General features: G+C 42.3%; 1 protein-coding gene and 1 non-coding gene across 3 annotated transcripts; both read left to right on the top strand.

Moving 5' to 3' along the window:
* The first annotated feature begins 1845 nt into the window (after nt 1–1845).
* Nucleotides 1846–6977, top strand: LOC117544338. 2 transcript variants are annotated; one of them, XM_034213282.1, is made up of 2 exons: nt 1846–1983; nt 2215–6977. In XM_034213282.1, the coding sequence occupies exon 2, from the start codon at nt 3306–3308 to the stop codon at nt 4980–4982; it is 1677 nt and encodes a 558-aa protein (XP_034069173.1). In that variant the 5' UTR covers nt 1846–1983; nt 2215–3305; the 3' UTR covers nt 4983–6977. Both variants share the same exon structure in this region, with proteins under 2 accessions (XP_034069173.1, XP_034069185.1).
* A 6539-nt stretch (nt 6978–13516) lies between these two features.
* trnal-aag lies at nt 13517–13598 on the top strand. Its single transcript has one exon. It is a non-coding gene; the product is annotated as a tRNA-Leu (tRNA).
* The last annotated feature ends 121 nt before the right edge of the window (nt 13599–13719 follow it).

Genomic DNA, 13719 nt, shown 5'->3' with positions numbered 1-13719 from the left:
AAAATTCATTTTCAGATTACTGTTATGCAGAGTAGCTTATTTTTTATAAGCTACTCTGCATAACAGTAATCTGAAAATGAATTTATGCAACAAAAACACTTCACCACTCATCCAATTACAAATAGAGAATGTATGTTAACGCTGTTTAAGTATACGGTAGTGTTAAGAGTTTAAGAGACATCCTTTGTAGAACATGTACATGCTTTCATGTTAACAAACAGCATGATCTTTCAATCACTGCCCATCACATTTTGACACATAGTATTCCATTAAAAATGTGAAAAATATAAAAGTTCATTGTTATACTTTTTGGGCTTATTGTTGTAAACATTTTTACATGGGTAGTACATTCTTAACTCAAGTTGTGTAAATCTTAAAGTGAAGATTTTAACTACTGTTGTTAATATTATTTCAAATTGACCTCGTAAAGTATCTACTTTAACTCCTGGAGTTGTTTATTGTATTCTAATGGTGTTTATCAATTTTGTGTTAATATTTGACACTCCAATATATATTCTAACACTGTGTAAAAAACACATTAAAGTTTAGATGTGAAAAATAATGCATTTATACTATTAATGCATTTATGGGTTTTTCTTTAGCGCCACTAGAGGGAGACAGAGTAAAGGCCTGGGCTCGAACCTGGATCTTGGATCTCTTTTGCTAGTCATCTAATCCTACTGGGGACCGCCGCTCTAAAGGGTGAGCTAGACGGCGGACCTTCTATCAATTAGTATTTAGTTACTTATATATTTGTTTATGTGTTTTTTTTTTTTTTTTAAATACATATCTGTCTTCAACACTCACTACTAGATCCAGTGGCGAGCCGTGACTTTTATACCTAGGCCCTCTGACCTAATAATGAGTTATTACGTCTCAGCATATAGGCTACTTCAGCGGAATATCAAAACAACGGCCCGGGGTGCAAAACGCATCAATGGCAGCGACCCTCTACCACACAAAACAACACCATTTATATAAACACCTATCATGACAGGGCACCCACAGCCAAGTAACAATTACAAATGAATTAAGTCGGCACGGCGGCCCACATTGAAAATGACGTAGGCCTACCTTTGATGATCAAATCATCCTCCTGTCCTTTTGGATGAAGCACTTGATGGCGGGTCATGCAGCTGATACTTTGCCACTCCAGTTTATCATTGTAACTCAATCTTGAAAATGACTCGGTTAATAATTTCTCAACGATGTCATCACTATCACTGAAGTGAACCATCATGAACGAATTTATGCTAATTATAAATCTATCGATCATAAATCTATCGATTAGATTTATGATTCGAAAATAATAAAAGTAGACCTGTGGATATTATCAGGCTGAACAAAACGTGCATGTATCTAACAGGTTAACAAGTGTAGGTGTGTGTGTGTGTGTGGTACAGTGTGTAGGTGTGTGTTGTACAGTGCGTAGATGCGGCGGACAGACGGGTCTCAGTTGGTTTGGTGTCCTATGCTTAAATTGTAATACTTGTACAACTTTTGGCCCGTAATTTCAATTCCCCATTTCAGTGACCAGAGAGAGGGGGGGGGGGGGGGGGGGATCTATCCAGTCTCTGATTGGGTTACGTTATTATGAGAGTGCTCTCATACTTGTTTGATTCTGAAATTGTATATATTTATATAAATATATGTGTGTGTGTGTGTGTATATGTCCGCATCTGTAGCCTGTTATTGTCGCATTATACCGCACTGTGAATGAATTAAAAGTAAATATATATGTAACTGTCTTCACTTTCTGTTGTTTATTTTGTTGCACGTTGTATTTTTGGTTCCTACCTTTTATGTTGAACATTATTAGAGGCGGAACTAATCTGCTGTGTTTTGTGTTACACCTGTTTGTTTAATCGACGCACTTGATAGTCGCAACTGCAGAGCAACGCAGAATGTAAAGAAAATCTAAGGAAACCAAGGGAAAATGCATATAAAGTTATCAGCCCCTCTAGGTGACTAGCAGCCTACGAGGTACGTTTTCGTGCTGGTTGTTTGTGTAATTGTGTGCGGTTGAGCTACAGGTTTGTGTATGTATGCTATGCGCTAGCTTGTGCTACATGCTATTGTTAGCTTGTGCTACTTGCTGTGTGGGATATGTGCGCCGTTTATTGTTTCATTGGCGGCATTAACAGTGATGACATATGCATATATTACATATTTATTTGTTGTTTACCTTTTATATTTTTCTGTCTTATAACCCAGTTCTCACGGGTTGGAATAGGTCCCACAAGAATAAACCCTGTATTTAATCAAGACCTCAGCCTCGTGTCATTTACTGGAGGGAGCTACAGTGAGAACTCGACTGCTCCGCATGAGTAGACTAGTAAAACGGCGCCAGACGGCAGCGATCCATGGACGGCACGGGACATCTCCGTAGCAGCGTGTACACCTGTAGCAGCCATCTACACAGCAGCACAAGATCCAACTACTTCTGGAAGGTCCAGGTGCTTTAGTGTAAATGTAGGTGCAACAAAGAGACTTTAAAGTGCCATACAAAGAAAATGGGACATTTGCATTGTTCATATAATCTGTGTTAATGTTATTTACTTACCTTTCAAATGGAAGTTAAAGGTTGTTAATATTGATTTGTGTATTAAGGTATCTGCAGTAAGTATTTGCAGACTAAGTAACAAAGTACATTTAAAGGACAATATCTTTCAAGTAATAAGTGTTGAAGAAATGTACCAAGTTTTTTTGTGGTTTGCCTATATCATTATCACTTGTGATTTTCATTTAAATAAGGCTCAATAGCTGCGTATAAGCTTAAGGTAACTCAAACCTAATATCTAAATTGGCTAACTACTTAGCTTTAAAGATAATTAAATATTAGAGTTAAAACCAAACTTAAGTAAACAAGTAAAATGTCAGATGTTGAGTCTTACACTAAGAGTGATGAAGTGAGTGTAGTAGAAAACGAGCAACCACAGGCAACTGAAGATCCGAAAATGGATAGCCTTTCCACACAAGAGCCACAAAGGAGCCAAAGAGTCCGGAAGTTAACGGAAAAGGGCCAAGAACTGCACGATGAGCAAGTAACAAGACTTGTGCACCGTTTCAGTGTGAGCTACAAAAGGTGAAAATATATCACAAAGGAAGCCAAACAAGCGCTAAGTGGTCAATGCTCTAATGACCTGCTGCATGAATACATCACTAAGGTAAGCAAGACCTCCAATGATGTAAATATTGCTTATGAAGAGTTGAGGCTCATTGACATTCCCGACCATGAAACACGTCGCAGAGAAGACACCTGTGAAGCAGTTACAAAGACAATAATTGAGACTGCAAGAGAACGAATGGACACAAGAAAGGACAAAAGTCATGAAGAAGAAGAAATTGGTAAAAACCAGACAGAGTCTGTATGCAAATCTGTTGCCTCTGTTAAGAGAAGTAATGGCTCTCATGTCACCAGGTCCTCGACTCATTCTCGTAGCAACTCGAGAGCCACATCAAGAAGTTCATTGCTCTCTTCTATCAAAAGACAAGAAGCCGCTGCTGAAATTGCTGCAAATGAAGCGACTTTAGAAGTAATGTTAGAACAGGAACAACAGATCGAAGAACTTGATATACTGGAGGCTGAAGCTGCTCAGTTAAGAGCCAAACAGATTGCTGAAGCTGCTCAGTTAACAGCCAAACAGGAGGCAGAAAATGCTGAGAGACAAAGACAGTTACAAGCCAAGCGCAGACAACTAGAGCGATTAGAAACAGTAAAGAAGCTAAAAGCTGCAAAAGCGAGACATCAAGTATATGAACAGAATGCATGCTCAGACGAAGAAATTAGCGAGCTGCTCCATCAACATGTTCCTCTGGTTGTGAAAGAAGAACTCAAGCATAAAAGCAGTGAACTGCAAAACCACTCACCACCTCAAGCTGCGACACAACAAAAACAAGAAGACAGTACTTCAGCTCTTATCAGAGCTCTTGCAGAGTCCATCAGTGCAAGTCGTCTACCTGTACCTGAACCTACAACGTTCAGTGGTGACCCACTGAGGTTAAATGACTGGAAGGTCTCCTTTCGTACACTCGTTGACAGGAAAAACATCCCAGCTGAAGAAAAGATATACTATCTAAGAAAGTATGTGGGTGGACCCGCCAAGAAGGCCATAGAGAGCTACTTCCTGCTAGGCACAGAGTCAGCCTATCATGCCGTGTGGACCATCCTAGAAGAGAGGTACGGTAATCCTTTCCTCATTGCTAAGGCCTTCAGAGATAAGCTTGATGCATGGCCCAAGATAAGTTCCAAAGACAGCGTAGAACTTCAAGAGCTCTCTGACTTCCTTCGCAGCTGTGAGGCTGCCATGTCACAGATCAAAGGACTTGAGGTACTTAACGACTGCAACGAAAACCAAAGGATGCTTGCTAAACTTCCAGACTGGTTGACCTCAAGTTGGAACAGAAAGGTCACAGAAATGGAAGAACAAAATCACACGTTCCCAACCTTAAGCCAGTTTGTTAAATTTCTCACACGTGAAGCCAAAATAGCTTGCAACCCAATAACATCTCTCCATGCTCTAAAATCAAGAGAAAGCGAAAAAGGCAAGATTTTAAGAAGTCCTGTATCAAACGTATTGACTACAGAGACAAATGAAACAGCAGACGCCACAAACTGTCTTTTCTGTGAGAAGGCAGGACACGGTCTGCACAAATGTTACAAATTCAGGAATGAGACAATCTCTGAGCGAGTCAAGTTTCTTCAAGAAAATAAGTTGTGCTTTGGCTGTTTAAAATCTGGCCATCGCTCAAAGGAATGTAAAAACAGAAAGATATGCGAAACATGCGAAAAGGGACATCCAACTTGTCTCCACGACAATCGCACCAGAGAAGAAAGAATGTCAACAAACCATGATGGGGAAAGAGAAAGCACAATGGAACGTCCACAAGGTAAAGCGGCAAGCACACCACATGAGGCAACATCCAATACAGTCTTCCAGAATGTTAAAGTCCCCCATACATCCACAATCGTTCCAGTGTAGGTGTCAGCCACAAGTGAGCCACATAGGGAAATACTTGTGTATGCACTCCTCGATACACAGAGTGACACAAGCTTTATCCTTGAAGAAACGGCAAAGGCTCTTCACACAAAGAATGAAACAGTGCAGCTAAAGCTCTCCACAATGGCTTCAAGAAACACAGTCGTGTCATGCAGGAAGCTAACTGGTCTCCAAGTGAGAGGAATCTACTCGGACAGGATAATACCTCTGCCAGTAACCTACTCAAGAGAATTCATCCCAGCAAACAGAGACCATATTCCCACACCAGAGACTGCGAAAGCATGGCCTCATCTTGAACACCTCGCAGATGAGATCGCTCCTCAGCAAAGCTGTGATGTTGGCCTGCTTATCGGCTACAACTGTTCCCAAGCTCTCGTCCCAAGAGAAGTGGTGCCTGGTGAAGGAAACCAGCCCTTTGCACAGGGAACAGATTTGGGCTGGAGTGTTGTCGGCTTTGGCAATCCCTGTCTCGACATTGGAGATATGATTGGAGTAAGTCACCAGGTAACCGTGAAGCAAGTGATACCAAGTCTCCAGTCTTCAAACCTCCCAAGGGAAGTACACTACGTCTGTAGAACACAGATTAAGGAAGTCTCACCTGCAGATGTCGTCGAGGTGCTGGAATCTGACTTTGTCGAAAGAGCTTCTGAAGATAACTCTGCAGATCAGGCCTCCAAAGGTCTCACAGCACAGCAACTTCAAGCCTCAAATGGGTTCACAGGCCCATACCTACTTTGGCAGAAAGAGCTACCAAGTGGAGAAGTCAAGGTGGGAGAGATCGTGAGTAGTGACCCAGAGCTTAAGAAGGCCCAGGTTCATGATACCCAGGCAAACGAAGTAAAGTCGCTACTAGATCACCTTCACAAATTCTCAGACTGGTCAAGAGTGGTTAAAGCCTTTGCCAGACACAAGCGCCTTGCAAAGGAAATTAAAGGTCTCAAGCCAAGGTCCTGTGAAGCCACATGCTTAGAGGAGAGGAGAGAAGCAGAGCTGACCATAATCGAGATGGTTCAAGAAGCAACACTCTCTCAAGAAATAAAGTGCCTTCAGCAGCATAAGGAGTACCATCTCCAACAAAGACCAAAGTGGATCAAGGACCGCAGAAACGTCAAGGTAAATGACGTTGTCATTCTGCAAGACAACACTATACCACGTGGCCAATGGAAGCTGGCCAGGGTTGTGGAAGTGTACCCAGGAGGGGATGGAAGAGTGAGAAGGCTCAAGCTGCTTATCAGCGACTCTACCCTGGATGTAAAGGGAAAGCGCCTCGCTAAACCTGTCTACCTCGAAAGGCCTATTCACAAGACGGTGTTGTTGTTGGAGGGCAGACTAAGACTCAGTTACTCTCACTCACACTCTGCACTTAATAGGTCTAAAACGAAATAGTTAGTTTTACATTAATGTATATCGGTTTTTCTAAAAAAATTATGGAAATCACAGGTGATTTGGTGGGAGTGTAACTGTCTTCACTTTCTGTTGTTTATTTTGTTGGACGTTGTATTTTTGGTTCCTACCTTTTATGTGCAACATTATTAGAGGCGGAACTAATCTTCTGTGTTTTGTGTTACACCTGTTTGTTTAATCGACGCACAACTGCAGAGCAACGCAGAATGTAAAGAAAATCTAAGGAAACCAAGGGAAAATGCATATAAAGTTATCAGCCCCTCTAGGTGACTAGCAGCCTACGAGGTATGTTTTCGTGCTGGTTGTTTGTGTAATTGTGTGCGTTTGAGCTGCAGGTTTGTGTGTGTATGTATGTATGTATGCTATGCGCTAGCTTGTGCTACATGCTATTGTTAGCTTGTGCTACTTGCTGTGTGGGATATGTGCGCCGTTTATTGTTTCATTGGCGGCATTAACAGTGATGACATATGCATATATTACATATTTATTTGTTGTTTACCTTTTATATTTTTCTGTCTTATAACCCAGTTCTCACAGGTTGGAATAGGTCCCACAAGAATAAACCCCGTATTTTGGTCCAGGCTCTCGTCATCTCACGCCTAGACTACTGCAACTCCCTCCTGGCTGGTCTACCTGCATGTGCCATCCGACCTCTACAGCTCATCCAGAATGCAGCGGCTCGTCTGGTTTTCAACCTTCCTAAATTCTCCCACACCACTCCGCTCCTCCGCTCCCTTCACTGGCTTCCGGTAACTGCTAGAATCCACGTCAAGACACTGGTACTTGCTTACCGTGCTGCGAATGGATCTGGCCCTTCCTACATCCAGGACATGGTTAAACCGTACACCCCAGCGCGTGCACTACGCTCTGCATCAGCCAAACGACTCGTTGCGCCCTCGCTGCGAGGGGGACCCAAGTTCCCATCGCTGTGCCTCCTGTCATCATTAATGGACGTCTCTTTAAAATGACCGCTCAGAGGAAAGGAGGGCTGCAGTCGAATAGTCCATTTAGCTTAGAAACCTTCCTAACGGAATGAAATGACCCGGAAGTCCCTCAGTGGCAGCCATGATAAGTGCCGTTCGAATTCTCTAGAATGATAGGAAAGGAGGTTTCAAACTTCCTTTATAACCTCCTTTAGCTTAGGAACCACTGGACCTCCCTAACCGAAAGGAGAGGAGAAAATGCTGCCCCACAATGCCTTGCAGCCGCAGCATTTGACGTCACACAACAGTCGGCCGTTCACGGAAACAATCGATTATGACGGAGAAATTATATCATGAAAGTTACGGTGCTTATTAAGCTTTTTAAAACGTATGTGGTAAGTTGCCAAAGTGCTTTGTTTTGAACGTTCATCAATATTATAATCAAAAAGAGAAATATGAACGTTAGTTTTTACTGAAATGATCAAATAAAGTCAACATTTCACTGAGCTGTGTGGGGTTTGTTCAACTTTTAAAAGATGTTTGAATGGTGATGTACACAGTGATAGGTGTTAAAGACTCACGTTTATAATAAATACATTTGTATTGATTTTAAGATATTTTCATAGTTCATACAATCATACTGGGATCATTTTTTGTATTAATGTAGACCGGAGGGAGAGGGTGACGAGCATAAGTTTCACTTTCCTTTTTTATTTCAATTCCAACTTTGGTCATGAAGAATATGTTTCTCTGTTGTCCACGTTCATAAAGCATAACACAACAGCATCAGAGCATGGTGCAGAGTCTCTAGATGAGTTTACAGTAGTCCCTCGTTCTTATTAAACATCCATGTTGTAGTCCGCTGTATAGAAAACTATAGTTTCCATAGTTTCCCCACAGCAGCAGACGCTCAAAATGACGTCCACTGGCACATCATAAACACGTCGAATAGTGAAAGTGCAGTCGGATTCTCTAAAGCACCGCAGTCTCTTCTCCTAAATCCTTTTGAATTCTCCTATCCACTATCCCTTAACCCCGTGACGTTTCACTCAGAGTTCAACGAATAGGAGATAGGGTTAGAACTTAGGAGCAGATTTTTAAACTATCCGAACGCAACCAAGTTCTCATTTCTCTAACCGCCTGCTGCTTCCCCTCCTCTCTCCTCGGTTCCCCTCCTCAGTCCTCCGCTCGCATCTCCTGTGGGCGGCACCAAGTCTCGAGGAGGGGAGTCGAGGATAGAAGTCGAGGAGGGGACATTTGAGTATTGAGAGAAACCTCTGATGAAAGCAGTTTCTAAAATAATATCCAGGGGATGCATGCAGAGCTGTCATTGGCTGAGATAAGTCCGGCCGTGCGTCACGCCTCCACCGTTCCCGGAAATGCATCCGCGGAGGAGCCGTGGAAGAACCATCAGTGTATCCTCGGTTAGAGCTCCTCCAGAGAGCCTCCTCGACGCTCGATCCTCGGTGTGCATTTAGAGAAATTAGATGTCCTTCAAAATGGCGCGCTGAAATTCATTTCTGGGTCACTACCGGTAATTATGCTAATTATAAATCTATCGATTAGATTTATGATTCGAAAATAATAAAAGTAGGGTAGACATGTGGATATTATCAGGCTGAACAAAACGTGCATTTATCTAACAGGTTAACAAGTGTAGGTGTGTGTGTGTGTGTGTGTGTGTATGTGTGTGTGGTACAGTGCGTAGATGCGGCGGACAGACGGGTCTCAGTTGGTTTGCTTACTTTTAATACTTGTACAACTTTTGGCCCGTAGCTTCTAACCAGGTGCAACAAGCAGTGAAGTGAAAAGTAATGTACACAATCTACAGAATAAAATATAGAATTAATTGAATGATGAATAAACAGTGAGGGGTATGAATAGATATACACAGCAGCCTGTGAGCAGTATGAACAGTGTATGAATATGCTAAGATATATAAAGTATGAAAACGGTAAGCAGTGCAAGTATAGTATAACATATATAGATATTAATTTCATGATGATAACATTGTGGAACAATGATGAAAAATGGGAATGGATGTGGCGATGTAAAACTGACACAAAACAACAACAAACTTTTGCCAAGAGTTTCATCAACAGGACGGGGTAAAAACCACCAATTCTTTCACACACACATACGGTATTGGGCCGAGGGCGACACCGTACTTCCGGTATCCGCCGTTTTACGCGAGGTGCAAGCAGGCCAAGGGTTTAGCCGTGCACCTTCTCGGTGTTGCTAAGCTTCCTGTACTGAATATCATAGTCTATTGCCTTAATCAATATCTAGTCAACTCTAAAATACCACATATATGCAATGGCATGATAATATTATTGTGACAAGTGGGGTATGCACCTGGTGTTTCCAGAAATTAGACGTAGATGCAGCCAAAATCGACGCAGTCTGTAAGGGCAATACGACAACCCACACAGCTCTAGTTTACGCTGGTAACGACCTAGAGCACACCCCTCAAGTCCAGAGATGTAATCCGAAGACCTAGTGCGCTCTGCCTTGCTACGTTAGCTAGCTGTTTATATTTGCACTTCCAGGATATTTGCACCTCCATGAAAATGGCGTATTTATATATATATATATATATATATATATATGGCTCGTGTTGCATTGTGGGTAGCTCGTGACGTCACTGTGTGTGAAAGAATGAGCGCTCAGCTCGAGATACCAGCGAGTCATTTCCCATCAAGCCTTTCTCTTCCGCAGCCCGTGGAGAGGAACTGCGCCGCCTCGCCGTGCCTCGCTCTCAAGGCTGCGGGCGTCTTTGTCCCGCGAGATTTCAACGTCTCATGTAGGCGAGCCTCCAGAGCAAGTCGGACAAAATGACTAACCATCATGCAACGCACTAGCAAGACGTTGATCGCAACTGCGCAGGTCTCGCTTGTCTCAAACAAGCCTACTGTCTTGCCAGTAAAAAAATGGATTGTCTACCCTCACTATCAACACAATGAAACATGCAAAGCTGCCTGCCTTCCTTCGATTCTCCCTGAACTGCCTGATCTTTTTAATGTTCAATGTTAACCATTTGTGCAGATAGCATGAAGTAGAAAAGATCGCCGATGCTAATGTAGCGTTAGCGTTAGCATTTCTCCCCCGGGGGCATCCGGGCTTAAACGGTGTATTATAGAATGATCACACCGGTGTGACTGACAGTACTCTTCAAAGGGTTCACGAAATATGACTACTACTCTTACTGTTTAACATGTTGGGTTACTTCATGTTACTTCATGTTAAGGCTAATACAAATGACAAGGCTAAGGCTGTAATGCTAACTAACGTGCTTGCTACTAGCTAGGTAGCTAACTTGATCAATCAATCAATGTTCATTTATATAGCCCAATATCACAAATGTTACATTTGTCTCAGTGGACTTCACAGTTTGTACAGAACATTAGTATGACAATACGACACCCTCTGTCCTTAGACCCTCACATCGTACAAGGAAAAACTTCTGGAGAAAACCCACAGTTTAAATGGAAAAATGGGAGAAACTTCAGGGAGAGCAACAGAGGAGGGATCCCTCTCCCAGGACGGACAGACGTGCAATAGATGCCGTGTGTAAATTGAAAAGATAATACATTTGCAACATAGGTAGTCCAAATGTTTGGAAATGCATGTGTGTATAATAGGAAGATGAATCCACGAGGATATCCATCCAGGACCTATGATCCAGGACCTCAGCCACGACTGAAGATCCAGGGCTCGCAATCCAGGACACAGGACTGCAGGATCATCCATGACTCCGGATCCCAGCGTATATAGACACCAAAAAGAAAGACATTTGGGGAAGCTGGGTTAATCGGAACATGAGAGTACACAGGTATAGACAGAGAGAAGGAAGAAGTAAGATGTCCCCCGACAAACTAAGCCTATATCAGCAAAACTAGGGGCTGAATCTAATCAGCCCTAACTATAAGCTTTATCAAAAAGGAAGGTCTTAAAAGCACTCTTAAAAACGGATAGGGTGTCTGCCGCCCAAACACAAACTGGAAGCTGATTCCACAAATGTGGAGCTTGATAAGAAAAGGCTCTGGCTCCCATTGTACTTTTAGAGACTCTAGGAACAACCAACAACCCTGCATTCTTGGAACGCAATGCCCTAGTAGGACAGTAGGGTATAATGAGTTTTTTAAGGTAAGATGGCGCCTGCCCATTAAGGGCTTTGTAGGCGAGAAGAATTTTTTTAATTCTATTCTGTGTTCTATAGGGAGCCAGTGTAAGGCAGCCAGAACAGGAGTAATGTGGTCCCTTTTCCTAACTCTGGTTAGTACACGAGCTGCAGCATTTTGAATCAGCTGAAGCGACTTGACTGACTTCTTGGTACACCCTGATAATTATTACATTACATTGCATTTAGCTGACGCTTTTATCCAAAGCAACTTACAATAAGTGCGTTCGACCAACAAAATACAAACTTGAAGAAAACAGAATCATATAAGTACATCAGGCTTCATAGAGCAAAAACATTTCAAGTGCTACTCAACTGGCTTTAGATAAGCCAGCCCTTTATTAGTATATAAGTGCTTTGTTAATAGTTCTATCGCTCGAAGTGGAGTCGAAAGAGATGAGTTTTCAGTCTGCGCCGGAAGGTGTGTAAGCTATCTGCTGTCCTGATGTCAATGGGGAGCTCATTCCACCATTTTGGAGCCAGGATAGCAAACCCACATGTTTTTGCTGATGGGAACTTGGGTCCCCTTCGCAGCGAGGGTGCAGCGAGCCGTTTGGTTGATGCAGAGCGGAGTGCACGTGCTGGGGTGTACGGTTTAACCATGCCCTGGATGTAGGAAGGGCCAGATCCATTCGCAGCATGGTACGCAAGTACCATTGTCTTGAAGTGGATTCTAGCAGTTATCGGAAGCCAGTGAAGGCAGCGGAGGAGCGGCGTGGTGTGGGAGAATTTAGGAAGGTTGAAGACCAGGCGAGCAGTTACATTCTGGATGAGCTGCAGAGGTCGGATGGCACATGCAGGTAGATAATAAGGAGTTACAATAATCCAGCCTTGAAGTAACAAATTGATGGACTAGTTTCTCTGCATCGTTTTGAGGCAAAATATGCCTGATTTTTGCAATGTTACGTAGATGGAAGTAGGCGGTCCTTGAAATTGATTTTATGTGGGCGTTAAAGGATAAATCCTGATCAAATATAACACCAAGATTCCTTGCAGTCTCACTGGAGGCCAAATTAATGCCATCCATAGTTAGTATATCTTTAGATAATTTGTTTCGTAGATTCTTCGGGCCAAGTACAATAACTTCAGTTTTGGTCGTGTTTAACATCAAAAAGTTTAAGGTCATCCACATTTTTAAGTCCTTGAGGCAGTCTTGAATTGTATTTAGATGATTAATCTCATAAGGCTTGATTGATAAATATAGTTGAGTATCATCCGCATAACAATGAAAATATACAGAATGATTCCTTATAATATTGCCTAACGGAAGCATATATAATGTGAACAAAATAGGTCCGAGCACTGAGCCCTGTGGCACTCCATGGCTAACTTTGGTTTGCGTGGAAGATTCATCGTTGACACGTACAAACTGAGAGCGTTCAGATAGATAGGACCTAAAGCAGTTCCCTGTATGCCAACTAAGTGCTCTAGTCTTTGCAATAGGATATCGATAGTATCAAATGCAGCACTGAGATTGAGCAAAACAAGAATAGAGACAAGTCCCTTGTCAGAGGCTATTAGAATGTCATTTGTGACTTTAACCAGAGCTGTCTCTGTGCTATGATGTGTTCTAAAGCCAGACTGAAAATCTTCAAATAAATCATTGTTTTTTAAGTAATAACACAACTGTTTTGCGACTGCTTTCTCAAGAATCTTTGAGAGGAACGGAAGATTAGAAATAGGTTTATAGTTGGCTAAAACCTCTGGATCGAGGTTGTGCTTTTTAAGAAGCGGTTTTATCACTGCTACTTTGAATGATTGTGGAACATAGCCTGATAATAAAGACAGTCCGAAAAACAAAACTAGCAGCTATAACATTGCCTCAAATGCTTCAACATTTCCCCGCCGTGATTGGTCAAAGCTTGGATTAATTTTGGAGCCACGAATGTAATTGATCAATACATTTGGAGCTCGCACTGTCATTGGCCCACTAATAATGGACTTATCATTGGTCAACATCCTTAATATTGCGCAATAAAGTGGAATGGTCATTTGATGTAAACTATCAAGGTAGCGTGGCCGAGCGGTCTAAGGCGCTGGATTAAGGCTCCAGTCTCTTCGGAGGCGCGGGTTCGAATCCCGCCGCTGCCAACATTTTTTTTTCATACATTGCTTGATGATTTACAACTTAAATGATGCACTTGTATTTTCATATAACTCCACCAAAGTCACATACAAAGCTATGAAAATAAAGATTGGGAAAAGACCAGTG

The sequence above is a fragment of the Gymnodraco acuticeps genome, unplaced genomic scaffold (assembly GCF_902827175.1).
Source record: "Gymnodraco acuticeps unplaced genomic scaffold, fGymAcu1.1, whole genome shotgun sequence".
In the NCBI taxonomy this organism is placed as follows: Eukaryota; Metazoa; Chordata; class Actinopteri; order Perciformes; family Bathydraconidae; genus Gymnodraco; species Gymnodraco acuticeps.
This window is presented reverse-complemented; position numbering and strand designations above follow the sequence as displayed.